The 22,271-nt window shown below is 35.8% G+C and overlaps 1 protein-coding gene across 1 annotated transcript; it reads left to right on the top strand.

Moving 5' to 3' along the window:
- The first annotated feature begins 2,112 nt into the window (after positions 1 to 2,112).
- LOC127248304 (protein SABRE-like) lies at positions 2,113 to 22,086 on the top strand. Its single transcript, XM_051270579.1, has 23 exons — positions 2,113 to 2,223; positions 2,474 to 2,585; positions 4,290 to 4,559; positions 4,706 to 4,950; positions 7,314 to 7,533; positions 7,893 to 8,063; positions 8,145 to 8,222; positions 9,479 to 9,730; positions 10,505 to 12,604; positions 13,049 to 15,026; positions 15,230 to 15,330; positions 15,667 to 16,023; positions 16,118 to 16,236; positions 17,024 to 17,273; positions 17,606 to 17,830; positions 18,077 to 18,216; positions 19,153 to 19,225; positions 19,775 to 19,876; positions 19,962 to 20,084; positions 20,439 to 20,726; positions 20,839 to 21,006; positions 21,285 to 21,636; positions 21,907 to 22,086. The coding sequence occupies exons 1-23, from the start codon at positions 2,168 to 2,170 to the stop codon at positions 22,029 to 22,031; spliced, it is 7,905 nt and encodes a 2,634-aa protein (XP_051126536.1). The 5' UTR covers positions 2,113 to 2,167; the 3' UTR covers positions 22,032 to 22,086.
- The last annotated feature ends 185 nt before the right edge of the window (positions 22,087 to 22,271 follow it).

Below are 22,271 nucleotides of genomic sequence, written 5' to 3'. Positions count from 1 at the left end.
TACATTATGTCCTAAAAATTTAATTACAGAACTTCCAGACTTGTAGACGGTAGATTTAGTCGTGTCCATGATTAAGGCCGTATTACTTGTCAAAATTATGTCGGAAACTAACTTCTTCGAGTGCGCAATCCATGTATATCATCCTGAAGTTTATTCAATTCCGACATTCATTGGTTTCGAATAAATTCAATTACACTAAAATTATTAACAAAGTTTATGACGAATACAATCTAATGCATGTTGGTCATTATGTGTCTTTCGAATGAGATTATGCGACAGAAGATGAAAATTGTAAAAAAGTAACGCCAATGAGTTATATTTCACCAATGTGACAAATAAAAAACAAAAATAATAATTGAGGTACTAGATATATATTGCAATTTTTTATTAATTCCATGATGCACATTAAATTGATTTCAATAAAAAAATAAAAAAATAAAAAATAATTATATATTTATACGAGTGTGTTTACTCCATAATTTTTTGTATATTAGTAAAGTACATTGTATATACACAATTACATAGTAGTATATAAAAAAAATAATCATTTATTGTTTACACCTGTGGTGTGGAAAATAATCTTATGATTACGGGATCATGGTCCCTGCCACAAGTGATTCGCCTTGCCTTGTGTGTAGGGTATTAAATTCGACCATGTGTTATCCGGCGTGTATTTTCGATGGCGGCAATAACAAAAATCTGATAATTTATTATAAAGTATTATTTGTTATATTATCATACTCTCTCGTCAGTTTGCAATATTATAACATCTATGAAAATATTTTTATAATTTTTTTTTAAATTTATATTACATTTTAATATTATAATTAATATTTAAATAACACCTAAAACGTAAAATCGACGTGAACGAGGTAGTATTATTTTTGATATAGTAAAGTATATTCATCAGTCATCACCACCAATTGATGGTGATAGGACCACTTCCAGATCGACACTACCGGAGACGCCGATATTTTCCCGTCGAATTTGTTCGCGCGGCCGCTTCCGACGGCGATCGGCCGTCGAAATTTCCCAGCGGAAACAGCCTCGGGTCACTTTCCCAGACCTTCAGGAGGGCGGCGCTCCAGCTCAGACCGTGGGATGGCATCTCGCCGGCGCCGGCGCCGGCGGTGGTCGGAATGCTCTGAATTGCCTTGCCGAATCTCCACAGGTGTGCGGATAATGACTGGAATGATGAGATCTCAACCGTCGGATGTTTCTCCGTAACGGACGTTACGTCGCCGTTACTTTTGCTACGGTTATTGACTTATTTCCCCAGCCGTCGATGCTCCGTTTACCCACTGTCTCATAATCCGGGCAGGCTTTGGGCTTTCGGGTCGGGTTATTCGACCTCAATTTCAGCTTCAAAACTACATATTTAAAAAAACAAAAAAAAAATTGAATGCACCCAGTAATTTTATTTAAAAATATGTTCTATACATCTCCTTAATTAAATTTATTATTCTTTTCGTTCGAAACGATTATATTATTTATTAAAATTAAAAAATAATAATATTTTAATATGAATAAAAATATATTAAAAATATTATACAAAATTTAGTAAAATTGATATAAAAAAAAGATGACTAGACAAAATAATACTAACACATTAATTACTCTATAATTAAAAAATATATTAGTAAAAATAATTATTATTTAGTAAAAGTAATTATAGACTAAGATTAAAATAAATAAATAATTTAATTAAAATTAAAAAATTTAAAATTTAAAATTTAAAATACGATTAAAATGCATAATTATAATTTTAAAAATAAAAAATACAACCGAAATTATGTACAAATTAGTATGGACGAAGGGTCTCATAAAACATTAATGTTGCAGCTTACCGTACACCCGCGCACAGAGGATCAAGTCCCTAACCTCTCCGCCTTAACTGCGCAAAGACGACGGATCTATTCCCGCGTCATCTCCATTGCCATTTCCAGCACTTTCGTTTTTCCTCTGCCAATCTCTCCATCCATGTCTCTTCTACATTTCTTCGCGCTTGATCGTCACTGACCGTGCTCGTTTTCGTCGAGTTAGTTAATGGCAGCGTTGTTTATTTGTCGGATTTAGCGACGGGGACATGCAAAGCCAGTGCGATCATATCTTTGTAGCCTGAAGATTCGGGGATAATCGGCGCTTGATTTTATTCGATTAACAAATCATGGGGTTCCTGTTCAAATTTATCTCTGTATCCATCGTGTTATGGATTGTATTCCTGTACGTTCTCCATTATTAATGATGCCTTACTTTATGTTTAATCGTTTTCTGTAGAGATCATGCTGATATATAGCGGTTTCTGTAATTTTTAAGTTGTTTTAGTGAATTAAGAAGGAATGCATAATTAGATAAAGATCATGCTAACTCAATGTTGGTCATAATGTTTCTTTTGTTTTCAAAAATTGTTGTGAACTAAAGGTTGTTAAATGCTAATAGTTGTTTGTAACTAGCCGTGGTCTTCTTGTTTCAGGTTTATTGCCAAGTTAGTGTTGCGAATCGTAACGCGAGCTATGGGAGCATCAATTGCATTTCGATTCGCCGGATGCAATTGCTTGAGAGATGTTGTTTTGAAGTTAAATAAGGTTATGATATTCGAGACTTGTCTATGTATATATATATGTATCCACTCTATGAATGTGCAAATGAAAGTTTAGAGTTTGTTTTAATTGCTGACGTTTACTAAATGGTTTAATTGCAGTGATAAACTTAATTATAGGTTGATTGATTAACTTAACTAGAGAGATTGAATAAACTATGGATATTAATTGTAGAATTTAGTTTAAATTATAAGTCTATATATATATACTTCTTAATGTAAATGTAGCATTCTTTTGAGAATTTACGTACAATTTAAATTCATAACCGGATTCTATATCGATCTACCCTTGGAATGCTTATGAACTTTGGTTGCTTAGTGGAAACTTTCTATTAAGGTGATCATTGGAAAGAAGCTTGGATTGGAATAAGTCACTAGGATGTATTGATGTAGTGTGTGTTAGGGTACTCATCTCACAATGGATCCCTTGAAGATGATACAAGCAAGCGATGGATTTAGATTGACATGAGGCTTTTCATTGTGGGTCCATATTTTCACTTCTAGAGAGAAAGAAATATATGGTACTTATTGGTGTAATCATAGGTTACATGGTATGAATGGAGATCCTTTTAGAACTATGCAAGACCTAGAAATACATAAAAAGTAGTTTATACGATGCATCACTAAAACCTCTTCACAGAGCAGTGATCCGATATCATTAGCAGGCTTTGAGACAACTGAATTTGAGACTTTACTCCTTGGAGAGCACTCTTCTGAAGATTGAATTTAAATGAAAGCTTTAATGTGAACAACTTATTGTGATGAGTTTCTTAAGTGGCCCAATCCAGAGTATAAGCTCCATTCCTTCTCACTTCCTCTACCTTTCCATTATTTCATACACTAACCGGTGTTCTCTATGATTGCGATGATGATTCTCAAATCTGAGCTTTTTTTTGCATATGACAATGCCCATTTGTGTCACAGGAATTCTCATACTGGAACCTATGGTGAATTTATTTATTTATTTATTATTGTATATTGTATAGGGAAAAAAAATTATTTGTGTTTTTTGGTTGTTTTTTTCTTAGGTAATAATGGTTGGATGTGGTACTTTTGAGAAAAATTGAGAGATTGAATAGTAAAATACAATGAAAAAACAAAAATAAACATAGGACAAGACTTTCTTATTTTCAACTGTGCATATTTTAGATGAATTATTATTGGGATATGTTTCATAGAGTGGTTTATTTGGAACATTTCAATGATTTTATTATGATTATTAGAACTAGAATACAAACGTATAGCTAATTTTGCACAGAACAATCTATTTTTGGACTAAAACTGAATTTTCCCTTCTTTTTATTTTACCTTTTTTCCGTTCTCTACACTGATGGGTTTAACTATTGTATTTGGAACTACCGAGCATTTTCAAAGAAACCCGAAGTCATTAAAATTATCAGTCTCTTCATTCTCTCATTGTTCATTGGAAGTTCCTATCAAATTCGCATATGCATCACGAAAGTTGGGCTAGAGTTTGCAAAGTAGTTTTCTGGCAAGTTTGGAAAGTGCACAATGGCATTTTTGTTAAACATGAATCCTAAGAATATTGCAAAAGCACATCAAATTTCATATTTAAATCAATAATTTGGCAGAAGTATGCTAATATATTCAGTCTCTGGTATATGGAAATGTTTTCAGTATAAAGTTGATCAGCAAAATTGAAAATTTTATATTTGCTTGATGATCTCAGGGCGCTGTCGAATCCATCTGTGTTGGAGAAATCAGGCTGAGTTTGCGGAAATCTTTGGTTACACTTGGGGCTTTCTTTGGTTCTGGTAATCCAAAATTGCATTTCGTCATATGCAATTTAGAAATTGTAACCAGGTCTTCAGGAAAAAGCACTTCAAAACCCAGAACAAAAAAATCTAGTGGCTCTGGTAAAGGAAAAGCCAAAAAAATCATGGTTTTGGCTAACATGGCGAGGTTTTTGTCAATTACTCTGATTGAATTTGGGTTAAAGGTAAGATAAGTAGTGTCATTAACTTTGTTGATATTATTAAATAGGTTTTTTGCTATAACACATGATCTTGATGAATTTGTTGATTACATGCTTTAAACTTTCTGTGAATCGTCAGTTAATAGTGGATTCTCTACTTCATACCACAGACTCCAAAGGCATCTTTAGATATTCAAGAACTGAGAGTGGATATATCTAAAGTTGGGGGATCTGAGCCAGGAGTGTTTGTAAAGATGCTAATATTTCCTATTAAAGTTTACCTGGGAAAATCACATGTGGCAGCCGGCCTGTCAGAAAATGCCAGTGGATCTTTCTCCAACCAGTTGACTGCTGGCGCTTGTTCTGCTTTCACCTGCGAAGAATTTGCTCTCTTGTGCGAATTTGGTCATTGTAGGTAGGTGTTTCTACCTTCATGGTTATTAAAATTATGTGGATGAAGTGAAATTTACTGTCTTCTAGTGATTGATTATCTTATTGCCACCATGATTCTAAAAAAAAAGTGTGGGGGAAAAAAGCAAAATTGTCTATCAGTGTGTCACACATTGTATGGTAATGGACAGGCTCAATTCATGTTGATAAGAGAATATTGTTGCATATTACTATTTAAGTTGAGTTTCTTTTTTTGAATAATTGGTTTTATTTATAACTGGATTAGAGCTGGGGTGTGGATGAAGATGTTATGGAGTTTGCTAAAGGACTTAGTGATGCCCAAATAGCGGAAGTTGTGTGTGATTCAAGGGTAACCTAAAAATGGTGCACAAATAGTGTAAAATGGGGCTACACTTCACAAGGTCCTGCATTGGTTGGGTGGGGAAGAATGTAACTAACCTGGAAAGACATTCTGGATGCATTTATAAGGTTGGTTAACTTCATCCTTTAATAACTGGCTATTCAAGGATTGGATTGGATCAATGAAAAATTTAACGCCTGGCTGATGTTTGTAGTGCTTGCCTTAGGAGTCTCCGACTGTTAATGCTTATACCATTGTGTTTGTCTTCAGCTTTATTAATTAAATGCTGGAATCTACCTAGGTTGTGGTCTGTTCCAAAATGGTTGTATCCATTATATATATATATATATATATCTGTTTATCCTTTCCCATACATCTTACTGTTGATTCATTTACGTAGTCATATAAGTGGTCTGCTGCAAAGGATTGAAACTAAATGTGTTTTTCTACATTTATGTTATCTGTCACTCTCTTTTTGATCTAATTATTGCACTAATGATGATAGTATGTAAGTTATAACTTGTTTTCTCTCCCCTGCTCGTGTACACTAAAAACTCGTTGCTGGTTCTGCATCTTTATTCATAAAATAGAGATAATCAACTGACGGAAGTCTTTGAATTTTTTTCTTGAATTCAATAGATGCCATCTATATAATACTCCTCAGTCCTCTATTGCTCATGTGGTTTCAAAATCAGAAACAATATTGCTGTATATGTTACCACATAGTTTTCTCTTTATCATATCAGGTAATATGTTAGATGTACCAACCTTAAACTTCACTCTGTATTGTAGTTCTCAAATAAGATTGTCAAAATCAGTAATGTGTACTTCATTCTGTCTCAGCATGATATCATATTGTCAAAATCAGTAATGTGTACTTCATTCTGTCTCAGCATGATATCATATAGTGAACTAGTAAATTTACTAATTTTTCCTTTTAATTATTTTTGAAGATTAAAAAAAAAAAGAGAAAAGAAATCCCTTTCTTGTGCAGCACATGTCTGTTGCATGTCACACTGCCTCAGTCTCCATCTCTCATGGAATAGAGGAAAACGATTAATGGAAAGAAATGTTTATCGTATTGACCTTCAGAATCCAGTTCTTAGATGATAATTGTTGTACGTGCATCGTTTGTCTTATACTATTTCTCACATGAACAATGGCGTCTACAATCCTATTTTTCACCTGATCACTTCTTCCCTACTGGTTTTACAAGTTTGGTGGACCTAGTTTGGTCGCAGATTCTTCATAACAAGGCAGGTGTATATAAAGCAGAAACCAAAATAGTTACTGAGAGGAATCACTGTCACCTATAAGCAGATACTAGACAAAATTCATGCTTATGCATTAGCAACTTCTAGTTTTTATTGGATGGAAGTGGTTGAGTAGACAAAAACATTGGAGCAGCTCAATATTGGCGTACAACTGCCTAGCCTTTGTGTAAGAAAATATTTCAATGCAATACAGATATAAACGTATATCACACACTAAACAGGAAATTAATGAATTCGAAGTTAGAATTCTTGTCAGTTGCTCTTATCTTTATTTCCTGTTTTCGTGTATGCTTTTTAATAATGAGAGATACAGCTATTTTCATGATCCATATTCTGTGTTGAATCACATTATTTAAAAAAAATATTTTGCTTGTGGTTTAGAAGATCCTTTTGTCATTCAATATATAAGCATTTAATAGATTTACATCATAGTTCAACAACTTTTTGGCATTCAAAAGATTTACATCATGGTTCAACATTTCAGTATAGTGTCGATGTTTTATACCATCCAATAAATTTCTTGTGTGGTTCAACATATTCCTTACTTGATTCAATATATTTGATATTTCTGATACCATTCAACATCACGATTCTGAAACAAATTCATTACATGATTCACTCACCTATTTTCATGAAAATAGAACTCCAAATAGAAGAGAGACTGAATAGGGGCTTTCTTCAAATGTAAATTTGTCAAACAAGATAAATAATTCAGCTGTGTTATAATGTCTTGCATTTTTACTACTGATGCAGGGAGGCAGGTTTGGTTGTTAGGAATTTGGATATTACAACTGGGGAAATCTGTGCAAACTTAAATGAGGAATTGCTGCTTAAAGAAAAGAGTTCGTCTGACACTTCTCATCCTCCCTCTGAAGTTGTACCAGCAGCCAATTCTGTGTCCACTAAAAATCCAAAGGAAAAACAACCATTATCTGCTGTAATGCTCAAGTACACATCCATGTTTCCAGAAAAGGTTGACTTGAACTGACTGCTTTAACATTGGTGCTATTATTTTCTCCTTCCGTGCTAATATCATGCTAGGTTAATACATAACTGTCATCTTTTTTTTTTTTTTGTTTATTTTATGTCCGCCTCTTTGTTGAATCAAATTCCAATTTATTGAGGATTGTGAAACTAGCCTTAGAAACACTTTTGCGGTGCTACACTGTTACAATTATAATAACAAGTGATGAAAATTGACGTGAGAGGAAAGATTGCATATGGAATTTCAGGAGTTAAATTGTGAAGGGGAAGTGATTACAAGAGCTATTAGATTTATTAGGTCATGAGATTGATTTTACCTTTGGATGAATCTGACTTTTATTTTTGCAGGCTTCCTTCATTCTGCCTAAAATTGGTGTGAAGTTCGCACATCGAAGTTTTGGACTACTGTTTGAGAATGACATTATAGGCATCCAACTAAAGTGTATGAAATCTCGAGTTGTTGAAGATAGTGGGGAAAGTATAAAGCTTGGCGTTCAATTGGAATTTAGTGAAATTCATGTGAGTGCATACAAATTAGGACATCATCTTTTAACTGGAAACATGTTTTCATTTCAACTTACATGATTTACCTCATTGTAGCTGCTTAGAGAGATCGGCATCCCTGTTGTGGAAATACTGAAACTTGATATTGCCACCTCCGCTTGCATACCTTTACAGGTAATGTAATTTTTATGTTAATGATTGTTGAGCAAAGTGTTAATTTTTTCTGTTCAATCTTCAATTAAAGGAAATAAGAGATTGAGCGAGGTTATGTTTTTTTAGGGTAAAAGTATATTCTTTAAGTAGAAGTTTATTATTTGTGGTTGAATTTGAGGCATAGGAAAATATACATAGGATAGCTTAGAAACAAGAAGGCAATAGTCTTGAGCTGAAGATAAGCTTACAACAATTCTGAGACAAAAGCCAGGCCAGAGTCAGCACCACCTGAGGGTAAACGTAGTTCATCAATTTCCAGCACATTCCCCGAATCGCAAATGTTATTGCAGATTACTTTGCAAAAGGGGTGCTAGGGGAAATATTGATCTTTATGTCTGGTTGCAACTTCTAAAGTTATACCCATATCTCTATCAATAAGATATATTTCGATTTTCCTAAAGAAACATTCAAAAGCTTGGACAATCGGATTTTGCAACATTTGAATCGGTGATTCAATATATTTGGACAGAAAGAATATGGTGTGCTCATGGTGGTCTCAAATGACAGCATCCATACCTATATTTGCAGACGGATTGTAGAATGCAAAGCTAACTATATTATCCAACATACACTGTCACCTCTCAGGAAGGAAGAGCCTTGCTGACACTACTAGAATTGAAACAAAATCCAATAAAGATACAAAAGCATAATAAAAGAAAGATAAACTAGAATAACAAAAACTGTAAATTGGATGAGGACTGCGAGTAGATGATCCTCTTTGAGCAAAATTATAGAACTTTAAGGAGGAAGATATTACTACTTTTTCTTTTCATGGATTCTTGGCTCTTAACCACCTGTATAGTGTGATAGCAGCTTCTTTTCTTAAAAAAACTTGATAAAAGCTCTTTGAGGTAGATTCCAATTTTTGTAATTTTACATTCTGAACCTGACACTATATACAAACACACACACACACACACACACACTCTCACATATATATTGCATTGAGTGACCCGAGCACTAAATGCATGATACATGGATAAATATACTGCAATACCTTTCTGAAAATTATAAATTTATCAGCTTGCTGAATAGTTGCATTACCAAGGTAGGGTGACATTTTGGTTGTGTTTTCCATGTGTTAATGGATTAACGATATCATGATACTCTAAGCTCAGTTGGATAGGTGTCTTATTCAGTTTGATGTTTGTCATGATGATTTTTCCCTTTTATATTCTATCTTATCATTGATTTTGCATGGCTGCTTTGCTCTGCAGCCTAACTCCCCTATAAAATCTGAAGTTAACGTGAAGCTTGGAGGGACACAGTGCAATCTGGTTTTGCACAGGTTAGAACAATGGATGCGCATCCGTCCACCTCCCAAACAAAAAAAGAAAGTTTTAGAAGAAAATTCTTCCAAAGGGGAATCAAAGTCATCTGAACAGAAAGCAATCATGTGGACATGCACTTTTTCAGCCCCAGAGATTACAGTTGTGCTTTATTGTTTGAGTGGTTCTCCCCTAATATGTGTAAGGATCTACCTGAAAATGTGTTACTTGTCTTCATATTAATGTGTACTAATTTTTACCCTGAATTGTGCTTTCTTGCTATAGTTCTTTGGATTGTTACAATAGTATCTTTTACTTTTCTTAATATTCTGGATGTTATATGAGAACGATGATCATTTATAGGTGAAACTGTGCTAAGGAAAACTGTGAACAACCAGTATAAGTTATGCAAAAATCTTTGGGTATGGTTAGCCCGAGGAAAACGAGTAAGTTTAGATCATTGCAGAAGATGGAGGAGCACAAAGACAACAGAAATGGAAAACCTTTTTATGATAAGGGATTTGCCCCTACTTTCTATATTATAACTTGGCCTAGAACTATGAAATTCATCCTGGAACATCGAGAGTCATAGGTTCTGCTGAGATGGATGACTACATAATCTGTCTTTTTATAATTTATCCTCATTATCAAATTTACCTAATTAGGAGCACAATCAAAATCCATCTTCAGTTGTACCTTGACAATCTTGTTACTTGAAATTAGCATGAACATTATAGCATCATTGTAAGCGTGTATAGATAAAGATGGCTATTGGTTATAATAATTATAGGTTCCTTATGTAAAGTTTTGATATTGGAAACTATTCTCATATACCACGGCTCATGCATCATTTGTCTACTGAACACTAACGACTCTATCCTAACTGCAGGGTTGCTTGCAATCTTCCCACTTGCACGCTGACAACATCACTACTTCAGGTACGAAACTGCGAGCAGAACTCTATCCTACCTGCAGGGTTGCTTGCAATCTTCCCACTTGCACGCTGACAACATCACTACTTCAGGTACGAAACTGCGAGCAGAACTTGGTGAACTGAACTTACAGATGTCTGAAGAATATCAGGAGTCTTTGAAAGAAGATTTGTATAGCATGGAAACAAATAATGATTCACTACTGCACATTAACAAGGTCAACTTGAATTTGGGCAAAGGGGATCCTGATTCCAATGAAGATGCTTCAAAGATGGTTCTTGGTGCTGGTGTTGCTGGAATTGGTGTGTACTTGACCTTCAGGCGCATTGAATCACTTCTTTCAACTGCGCTATCCCTAAAGATCTTAATGAAAAAAATGTCTTCTTCAAGCAAGAAATCACCTCAAAGTAAAGAAACTCGGTCATCCAAACCATCAGGAAAAGGGATTCAGCTTTTGAGACTCAATCTTGAAAAGTGCTCCTTATATATATGTGGAGATACGGGCTTGGATGATTCAGTTATTCCAGACCCCAAACGTGTGAATTATGGTTCCCAAGGTGGCAGGATTTTAATTACCAATTCTGCAGATGGAACGTTGCGCACTGCACACATAATGCCTACAGTATCAGATGAATGCAAAAAGTTGAAGTATTCTATCTCTCTGGATATTTACAACTTCAAGCTTTGCACGAACAAGGAGAAAAGGTCCATACAGGTGGATCTAGAAAATGCTAAATCCACCTATCAGGAATATCCAGAAGATAATAATGCTGGAACAAAAGTGCCCTTGCTTGATGTGCAGAATGTAAAGTTTGTCAAACGAACTGGAGGTCTTAAGGAAATTGAAGTCTGTTCTCTCTTCAGTGCCACAGATATATCTCTTCGGTGGGAGCCTGATATGCATATTGCATTATTTGAACTAGGATTGCGCATGAAGTCAATGATGGCTAAACACAAGCCTCAGCAAAACAATGATGGGGAGAAAATTCACACTGTAAAAGATGATCAACAGAAAAAGGAGGCATCTTTAGAACCGGTGAAGTTAGAGAAACCAGTAAAGAAAAAAGAACCTGTTTTTGCTGTTGACGTGGAAATGCTTAGTATATCTGCTGAGATTGGAGATGGGGTTGAAACATTTATCCAGGTTCAATCCATTTTTTCTGAGAATGCTCGAATCGGAATACTTCTTGAGGGACTTTTGCTACATCTAAATGGAGCTAGATTATTTAGGAGCAGCAGGATGCAAATATCTCGAGTCCCTAATCCCTCTGGAAGTGTATCAGATGGGAAATCTGAAATGGTAACCATTTGGGATTGGGTAATTCAAGCTCTTGATGTGCATATTTGCTTGCCATTTAGGTTGGAATTGCGTGCAATTGATGATGCTGTGGAAGAGATGATTAGAGTTCTGAAGCTGGTGAGTTCTGCTAAAACAAAAAATATTCTTCCTCCCAAGAAGGAGGTGTCCAGACCACCTAAAAAATCTAGTTCAACAAAATTTGGACGCATAAAAGTTAGTGTACGTAAACTGATTGCTGACATTGAGGAAGAACCAATACAGGGTTGGCTAGATGAGCATTACCGGCTTATGAAGAAAGAAGCTCATGATTTAGCTGTTAGGTTAAGTTTTCTTGATGACCTTATATCTGGGGGCAGCCAAAATTCTGGTGCTGCTGATCAAAATGATTCTTGTGAAGGGAAGGCACAATATAATGGGGAGGAGATTGATTTTCAGGATGCTTCAGCTGTTCAAAAATTGCGAGATGAAATGTACAAAAAATCATTTGAGTCATATTACCAAGCTTGCCAGAGAATTTTTACATCAAAAGGATCTGGTGCCTGTAAAGAAGGCTTCCAATCTGGTTTCAAGCTTAGCACAACCAGAACTTCTCTTTTCACTGTTTATGCTTCTGAGTTAGATTGTAGTGTGACAAAAATCGAAGGTGGTGATGCTGGGATGATCGAGGTTCTTCAGAAACTGGATCCAGTATGCCGTGCCCATAATATACCATTTGCAAGACTATATGGGGGAAACATCAAACTGCGTGCAAATTCTATAGTTGCTCAGATAAGAGACTATACATATCCATTACTTGCCACCACTGATGCTCGCTGCGAAGGACGTATTGTGCTAGCTCAACAGGTCTGTCCTTTTCTTTTGGTGATGCTCCAAACAAGTAACTAAATATGAAATAATCCATCTTACCATTAGCTTAAGATTTATGCTATGTCCTTGAGACGTCATTCCTTTTATATTTCATTCTTATAAATGTTTTGCGTTGTGGATCAAGTTGTAATGTAGCCCTCTTAAGTGTTGAAACTGATAATGTCAAGCAGGCAGCTATTATATATTTCAGTTCCACTTACAGTGAGTCTTTGTTACTTTCTGATTTTGTATAATAAGTTATATATATATAAATATAGACACTGATTTTAGGGAATGGTTGAGAATAACTGCTACTTTGAAAGTATTTTAAACAGTACACTCTTGCATCTATTCCTTTGTTTATGTTCATTAGTTCTATTAATTCATACTTTCTGCAATTTATTTGTAAAAGCGTTTTAGCTTACCATTTTGTAACTGCAGGCAACTTGTTTCCAACCCCAAGTTCACCAAGATGTTTACATTGGAAGATGGAGGAAAGTGGACATTCTTCGCTCCGCCAGTGGCACAACTCCACCCATGAAAACATTTTTGGATTTGCCTGTACATTTCCATAAGGGCGAGGTTTCTTTTGGTGTCAGTTATGAACCACCCTTTGCTGATCTCAGCTATGCATTTACTGTGGCTCTCCGTCGGGCCAATTTATGTGTTAGGAATCCAAACCCACCAGTTCAACCTCCTAAAAAGGAAAAGAGCTTACCTTGGTGGGACGAAATGAGAAACTACATCCATGGGCACACCACTTTGTATTTTTCTAAGACAACATGGCATTTATTTGCAACCACTGATCCATATGAGAAAACAGATAAACTAACTGTTGTTACTGGCTATATGGAGATTCAGCAATCAGATGGTCATGTTTATGCTTCTGTTAAGGATTTCAAGATTTTTGCAAGTAGTTTAGAAAGATTATTGAAGAACAGCTTGTCGAAACAAGCTTCGGAATTTTCTCCACCACCTTTCCTTGAAGTTCCAGCTTTCAATCTTGATGTTACAATGGAATGGGATTGTGAATCCGGAAGTCCACTTAACCACTATTTATTTGCACTCCCCAATGAAGGTGTGCCTCGTGATAAGGTCTTCGATCCCTTTAGATCCACTGCTCTTATCCTGGGCTTTAATATCTACTTTGGGCATTCTCCATCCTCTGATAGTTCCAAGTCACAATCCTCTTCCCTTAAGGATCAAGCTACTCAGGGTGAAGGTTCTACTAGACTGTCAGAAACAGACAGTAAGCTAAGTGATTCCCCCCAAGTGAATCTTGGCCCTCATGATGTAGCATGGTTAAGCAAATTTGTTAATATAAATGTCATCCCTCCTCATAAATTGAGAATGTTTTCCAGGTTTAAGCGCATTGGGATTCCTCTAATTCCCAGATCTGGAAATCTGTCACTAGATAGGGTAATGACAGATATCATGATTCGGCTTGATGCAATCCCATTGTGGATAAGGCACATTCCTATACATGAGGATGACCCGTCAAAGGGACTGACACTAAAGATGACAAAGGTGTTGGTTGAGGTTTATTTTGGAAGGGGTAAGCAAAAATTTACATTTGACTGTGAACGGGATCCTCCTAAAGTTGTGTACATGGGCCTTGACTTTAATATGCCAAATGTATACACGGAAAAAGAAGATTGCACTACTATTTCAAATGTAATTCAAACGACCGGCAAAAATTCCCAGTCTGCACCTATGGGACGGAACACAGCTGATAAAAACAGCTTAGCCAAAACCAGCACTGAAAGGCCTAAGGATGATGGATTTTTTTTATCATCCACTTATGTAAGAATCCGCAAGCAATCCCCAAAGGCTGATTCTGACAAGCTGCTGGAATGGCAAGAATCCGGTAAAAGAAATCTAGAGATGTTGAGATCAGAATTTGAAAATGAGAGTGAAAGTAATGATCAGTCTAAGTCTGATGATCAGAGTGATGATGATGCATGTGATGAGGTTATTGCTGACGACTGTGGAAGGATTTCTGTCTGTGGTCTGAAGCTTCTATGGACACTTGAAAATAGAGATGCTGTTTTGTCTTGTGCACGCGCAATGGCTAAGGCAGTCCAGTCAAAACCTTCTCCTTCTCGTGCATATGCTCAAAGAAAATTGCGTGAGGAAAATGCCCGTGTTAGCTCTGACACGGAGAAGAATGATAACCCTGAACTGCAGAATAACGATCCCCCTGATACGCAGAAAAATGATAGCCCCGACATGGGAAAAAAGGATCAACCTGACACGCAGAAAAAAGATAGCCCCGAAAATGAGAAGAAAGATGACCAAAAAGATCCTGTCATTGAAAGTACAAGTTCTTCCCAGAGCACTGAGAATTCAAAACCAGTCTCTTCTCAATCTACTCAATCTAGTTCAGGGACTGGAGCTAATCCTTTCCCTACTGCAATTTGTAAGTTGAATTCCCTCCTGCATGCCCCTATCTGACATTCACACACACACATACATGTTATCTGCAGCATGGGAGTACTATGGATCCATTCTTTTCTATGCCTAACAGTTAACATGCAAAACATATGAGCAGCTGTTCATGCATATATGTGTCCTTGTTTGTATTTTATTTGAAAATCATGCACTTTGTATATTAATGTACAGCAAAATCTACTAAAACTGAAGAGTCTGAGGAGGAAGGCACGCGCAATTTTATGGTGAATGTTATAGAGCCGCAATTCAATCTTCACTCAGAAGACGCTAATGTAAGTTATTCCTCTGCATTATACATGTTGTGTGGAATGTGCATTATTACTTGTGGCACATATGAGTGCGAAAAAAACAAAAAAACAAACAAACAATTATTATGGGAATCCGATGCACTTTTAGCCTCAGCATTTTTCAAACTATACCCTTGGTTTCTTTTTCTTATTTGGAAAGTAAAGTGCAAGCTCTTTTGGGCACAGTATATTATTAGCAGCAGCAACACACTGCTTTTCTGAGGCAGCACATTATCAATCTCTCTGTCAACTGAGGAATTACCACTAAATAATAGATTATGAATTCACAGGGTTTTTCTAATAATAAAATCTTATGAACAGGGTAGATTCTTACTTGCTGCTTCAAGTGGCCGTGTTTTAGCTCGATCATTCCATTCCGTTCTTCAAGTTGGACATGAGATGATTGAACAAGCACTTGGTGGAGAAAATATACAAGTTCCTGATACACAGCCTGCAATGGCATGGAACCGTAGGGAACTCACTGTGATGTTGGAGCATGTGCAAGCTCATGTAGCCCCAACTGATGTGGACCCTGGTGCTGGAATACAGTGGCTTCCGAAAATTCGTCGGGGCTCACCAAAAGTGAAGCGTACTGGAGCTTTACTAGAAAGGGTGTTTATGCCCTGTGACATGTACTTTCAGTTCACAAGGCACAATGGGGCAATATCTGATGTAAAGGTATGCTTAAGGTTAAGAGAATAATTTGCATAGTTTTAAAATAAATTAGTAAGTATGAGTTGTATGGTATTAAGTCCTATTTATCATGTCACAGGTGAAACCGCTGAAAGAGCTTGCATTCAATTCTCATAATATAACGGCTTCAATGACATCTAGACAATTTCAAGTTATGCTTGATGTTTTGACCAATCTTCTATTTGCTCGAACTCCTAAGTAAGAATAACCTTGATCTGTTATTTGTGAATTTTATTATTATAATTATTACTTTTTAGTACTTTTTATTAGTCTTGTTTTGATATCAGTTCCTACAATTTACTGGCCTCTTGTTGTGCATGAATAACACCTTTGGTTGGACTTTCATGGTTAAAATGATAAGCAGCTTTTAATGAACATTGAGGAGTAGATGATTTTTCACAATTAACCTCTCATTTCGGAATCCTAGAAAGAGACGAGATCTTTCTTATAAATTGTACACAGAAACAAAACCATAGTTGTGATGAGATGCATGCTGTACTATTGTGATGAGATGCATGCTGTACTATTGTTGATTTCGAATAAAACTAACAATCGAAAGTGGAAACTTAACACAATCCAGTGGGGGCGTATCTCAACATGTGACAAGTTAAAAACTTCAATGTGTGGAATATATTAGTTAATGGATTCGCAGAATTGAAACATTTGCAAGTGTGAATGGTCATGGATTGCTGCTGAATTGTGTTTGTGCAACCAGCAGTAGGATTCATATTATAACCGCTTCAATGAATTTAATTTCTGTTTAAAAAGTTGAAAAACCTTAGTCCATAATTCAATAATGAATTTTAATCATATTTGTTGCAATCCACTCTGTTTCACACATTTCAGTGTTTCATGTACAACTTGGAACCTTGATTTTTGTTTTCTTAGTGGAGTGATAATTTTATTACAGTTGTCTTTAGACTAGCTTTAGTTCAGGTTATTTAATTCTACTTCATGGACTTCAAGCTATTTAGTTGATGCCCAGGCCACGAACAAACAGTCTGACATATTCAACCGAAGATGATGAAGATGAGGAGGAGGAGGCAGATGAAGTGGTTCCTGATGGTATTGAAGAAGTTGAACTAGAAAAAATTAATGTGGAACAGAAAGAGAGGATACGGCAATTGATCATCAATGATATAAAGAAATTTTCTGTGCGGATTGATATGTCTGGAGAGCCAAATCAAGAGACAGAAATGGATCTTTGGATGATAAATTGTGGAATGTCAACATTGGTAAGGCTCTAACTAGTTACCAGCAATTTCTGGAAAATAAGAATCCACTATTCAGAAAATATCATCGTTAACAATATCAATATCCCCATTAGAACAGGAGAATAACATACAAGACTCTTCAGTGTCCACCATATATGTCCTAAAGATGTTGAACTAAGACTAAATGGCATTGCCGGTATTGTAATTGCTAAATTTAATTAAGAATGAGATAAATTCTGATATGCATATGTTTGATAGTTTTATCTATCAATTGAAGAGGTTTTTATTTTGTTTTATTGCGTGACCATATGCTATATTATGGATTTTGGAGTTTGACATGAGCTTGCTCTCAGGTGCAAAAATTGAAACTAGAACTCTCAAGTGCACAAAAGTCCAGAAAGGCTGCATCAGCTTCATTAAGAACAGCTTTGCAAAAAGCGGCACAAGTACGGCTAATGGAAAAGGAAAAAAATAAAACTCCTTCATGTGCTATGCATGTCTCTTTTCAAATTAATAAAGTGGTCTTGAGCATGCTTGTTGACGGGAAATCTTTTGCTGAAACTGAGATAAATGACCTGGTGAGTCTTTTCGTTTGTTAAAATTTTACTGAGTTCCATTCACTTGCCCATACTGAAATTGTAGATAAAACTATATGCAAACTTCTGGTTTCTGGGTTACCTCCCGTGAAATATTATGTCTTCATGTATTCTTTTGGTTTTTTTAGTGTTGATGTGATATTTAGTATGAAAAATAGGTGTTGAATGTCACTTTTTATGCATCAACTCTTATAGTTTTAGTACTTAGTTTGAAATCTCTTGCTGCAGATCTACGATTTTGACAGAGACTATAAAGATATTGGTGTTGCTAAGTTCACTATAAAGTTCTTCGTTATAAGAAACTGTCTTCCCAATGCCAAGTCTGACAGCCTCCTGGCTCCTTGGAACCCTCCTTCTGAATGGGGAAAGTAAGCATGCTCTCTTCGTGAATTTATTCTACATTTATCTTTTCTTGTTCATCTTTTTCTCTTTAATCCAAGTAGCTAAATTTCTTTCTGAATGATCAATTGCAGTAATTAATTTGAACTTCTGTAGTCAGAAAAAGCATCATTTCTGCACCATAGTTTGCCATGATCTCATACTCATCGCATTAATTTGTTTAACTTAGGGTGTGTTTGTTTGGGGGTTTGGATTTTGGATTGGGATTTGAATAGTAAAAATTTCGAATTTGAATAGTTGTATGATGTGATATAAATAGGGTTTGATGTGATGTTTTGAATGTAAAATTGATTTTTAGTATAATATAAAAAATGAAAAATAGGTGTTTGATTTGATGTTTTTGGGGGGAAAAAATTGGATGAATAGTGAAAATCCTCCAAAATCCTTCAAACAAACACACCCTTAGTAAACAATTATAGCAATGTAACCATTACACTCAAATAAACTTGGATTTAATAGGTGTCATTCAATAAAGTTGGATATAGAGATTAGTTTGTAGGGATTTGGTTGGGAAATGAATCCATAATCAGTTATATTTTTTTAAATGACTGTCTCATCTAAAAGTTTAAGCTTAAAGGGATACGTATCATTTATTTATTTATACGGGAGTCAACCAACAACATTGAACATACTTTTTCGTTATGATATATGGTTATACTACTTGGTACTATCATTAGACTTCTATTATTAGTGTTAAGATTGAGATGTTCAGATAATCAATCGAAGCCTCCTCAACATTGTATATATAATACGTAGAATGGCATATACATATGTGTCTGTACTAGATCCTCCTCATTAAGCTTACAACAATTTTCTACGAAATGCTTCTCTGTGGTAAATAAATGGAAATACATGCAGCTTTGCTTGATTTACCTGATCATGCCGGGCTTTTTCTCTTGGTGTAGAAAAGTGATGCTTCGTGTGGATTCCAAACAAGGGCCCCCGAAAGAGGGACGCTCTACTATTGAATTATTTCAGGTCAGTATTGCTTTTAAATTCCTTGTACGTATTTGTATTATCAATATCCGTCTATTTGTCTGTGTGTTTTTCTTGTCTTTCTACCATAATAATCTCTCAAACACAGAGGTAGACAAAGATGCAGCCCCCATGCCCCCCACCTCCTCCACTACAAAAATATATTATATATATATCAATTCAAATATTAATTTTTCATTTTTTAGATTATATCAAAAATTATTTTTTTATTTAAAACATCGCATCAAACACTCATGTGAAAGGACCAAAAAGTTTCGATTAGTTAGTTTTATAGGAAAGTAAAAATCTCTAGGTGAAAATCCTTCCTTATATCCAGAAGTGTCCTCTCCCCGTCAGCAGCTCTGTGCTTAGGAAGAAAGTCGGCCAAATTGTTTCAGTATTTAGGAATGTAGTTGGACTTCAAGAGACAATATCTCAAACTTGTTTAAGATGCAAAAACATGTCTATATTAACATGCAAAAGTTCCCTTGCAATCAAATTTTATGTAGCTGAAGAATTCAAAATGGTATAACGAGCCCCTGTCCTGTATAGGTGGAGATTTACCCTTTGAAAATACACTTGGCTGAATCTTTCTACAAGGTGATGTGGCAATATTTCTTTCCCGAAGAGCAACAGGATTCGCAAAGGCGTCAGGTCTGTAAACCGTTTACTGCTTTCATCTTCCAATCACGTAATTAGCTATGGAAACTCTTAACTCATGCCTCTCTGTTATTTACAGGAAGTATGGAAAGTTTCAACTACAGCAGGGGCAAGACGCGTGAAGAAAGGCCCGACACCTCAGGAAGGATCTCCATCTGTCAGTCAAACAACAAAAGATGCTGAAACATCGGAATCTTCTCAAGTAAATGGCTTAAGTTCCAAAATCAAAATGATAATTGTTTATTTATATATTATTACAATCGTGTATATACAGAGGGTGCATCTCACTTTTCTTGTCTGGTATCATCTCCTGGCCTTGTCATTGTTTTGAGTTATCATGTGCTCGGACTGGGTTAGAAATATCCATTTATTTAAAATTTTAAGATCCTTTTTGGTGTTTTCCATGATGTCATGTTTGTGATATTTATATAGTCGCTGTGATAACTTATTGATTTCTTCTACTAGTCTTTATGTTAGGGGTGAATGTTGATTAGTATTATATGTCGTAATAACAATAAAATTTTACTAATTTTCCTTAAAAATTATTTTTATGTAGACGTCAAAGCATCATAAAACAGGCAGTACTGGCGGTTCGAAGCCTGGGTTAAGAAGAACCTCCTCCTTTGATAAAACATGGGAAGAAAGTGTAGCAGAATCGGTGGCTAATGAACTCGTAATGGAAATGGAGCAAGAAGACATTGCTCAAAATAAACTAAAAGATATGAAACAAGTAAAAACAGGTCGCTCTGCTCAGGAGGAGAAGAAAGCCGGAAAAGTAGTACAAGATACTAAGAGTACACAACCTCGAAGGTTGAGGGAGTTTCGCAATATCAAGATTAGTCAGGTTGGACGTGCATTTTAAGATTTTCTGGCTGTTACTTGTTTGTTTAAGTAATGCCATTTTTATTTTTATTTTTGTCATTATTGAAACTGAATGCATTCGAAAAATGATTTAGGTTGAGCTGCTACTCACCTATGAAGGATCAAGATTTGCAGTAAGCGACGTAAGGCTGCTGATGGACACATTCCACCGCGCTGAGTTCACTGGAACCTGGAGCAGATTGTTCTCGCGAGTAAAGAAGCATATAATTTGGGGGGTTTTGAAGTCTATGACAGGGATGCAGGTAAATTTTATTATTACTGTTCCATCGACAGGTGAAAATATTTTGTATTTGTTTCTGCGCTTTAGATGGACACTGCAAATTTAATTGTTCTGTTTTCAATCAGTAAAGCTCCGGTTAGATAGAAGTTTTGAAAATTTTAAAAATAATAAAAAATTGAGTATTCGATATCATGTTTTACATGAGGAAAAATGTATTTGACATGACTTTTACTGAATTGTGTCAAAAGTTTCAAAAGTGCATACGTAAAACCATAATGTTCGACAACTTTGAATTTATAGGGGAAGAAGTTTAAAGACAAGTCGACGATTTCTGTTCCGGAGGGTCTCACCCTCAGTGATAGTGACGGAGGCACGTCCGAGAAAACTGATCAGAGCCAAGTCTTCCTGCCAAAGCGTACCGATGGCGCCGGAGATGGCTTCGTCACCTCTGTGAGGGGGCTTTTCAGTAATCAGCGCCGCAAGGCTAAGGCTTTTGTACTGCGGACGATGAGGGGCGAAGCAGAGAACGAGGCACACGGGGAATGGAGTGAAGGTGAAGCAGAACTTTCGCCATTTGCCCGACAGCTCAGTGTCTCAAAAGCTAAACGGCTAATCAGACGCCATACCAAAAATTTACGCGGTCGACAGAAAGGTACGTCCGTCCATATGCTGTCTTGCGCCGTTGATTATTCTATTTATCCATACGCTGGTAGAAGCTATACAATACGTATGTGTTAGGATCAATAGTACTCTCTCCGTCCGTCTGTAACGGTCACATTTATAACCCTTAGAGCCGTACGGAGGTAGTATTATATGTTGTGTAGATTATTGTGTGTATTGTTAGTTGATATGCTTCATTTGTATTATATTAATAAATTATTGTATGCTGTCTATCTGTCTATCATAATATGATGTGCTTCAGGTTTGTCGTTCGATCTGAAAGATTCGAATCCTGAATCTCCCACGGAGATGACTTCCTTCGATAGTGACTCTTCAAGTGAATCTTCGCCTTATGCTGAACACGAAGACGGTTCCAAGGAATCGTGACCTTTCAAATGTTGGCGAGAAACCAAATGCAGCATCGAGAACTCGCCCGACAGGTTTGGATCTGCATTTGATAAAATTCTTGTCCATTTTTAAATACATAATAATAATAAGATCTTGAGAGAACTTTGTCTTGTTCATCAGCTTAGCTTATAGTTATTGTAGTTTAAACTCACTTGTTCAATTATAACCGATTTTATTTTTACTTTCTTTTTAAACGGGGAGTATATAATATTTATTAAT

Source organism: Andrographis paniculata, unplaced genomic scaffold (assembly GCF_009805555.1).
Source record: "Andrographis paniculata isolate CXL003 unplaced genomic scaffold, ASM980555v1 Contig33END, whole genome shotgun sequence".
In the NCBI taxonomy this organism is placed as follows: Eukaryota; Viridiplantae; Streptophyta; class Magnoliopsida; order Lamiales; family Acanthaceae; genus Andrographis; species Andrographis paniculata.
This window is presented reverse-complemented; position numbering and strand designations above follow the sequence as displayed.

Coding starts and splice junctions, on each gene's coding strand:
- LOC127248304 (XM_051270579.1), top strand. CDS start 2,168: ATGGGGTTCCTGTTCAAATTTATCTCTGTATCCATCGTGTTATGGATT. Junction 8,064..8,144: donor TGGAATTTAGTGAAATTCAT/GTGAGTGCATAC, acceptor ACCTCATTGTAG/CTGCTTAGAGAGATCGGCAT. Junction 9,731..10,504: donor GTGGTTCTCCCCTAATATGT/GTAAGGATCTAC, acceptor TCCTACCTGCAG/GGTTGCTTGCAATCTTCCCA.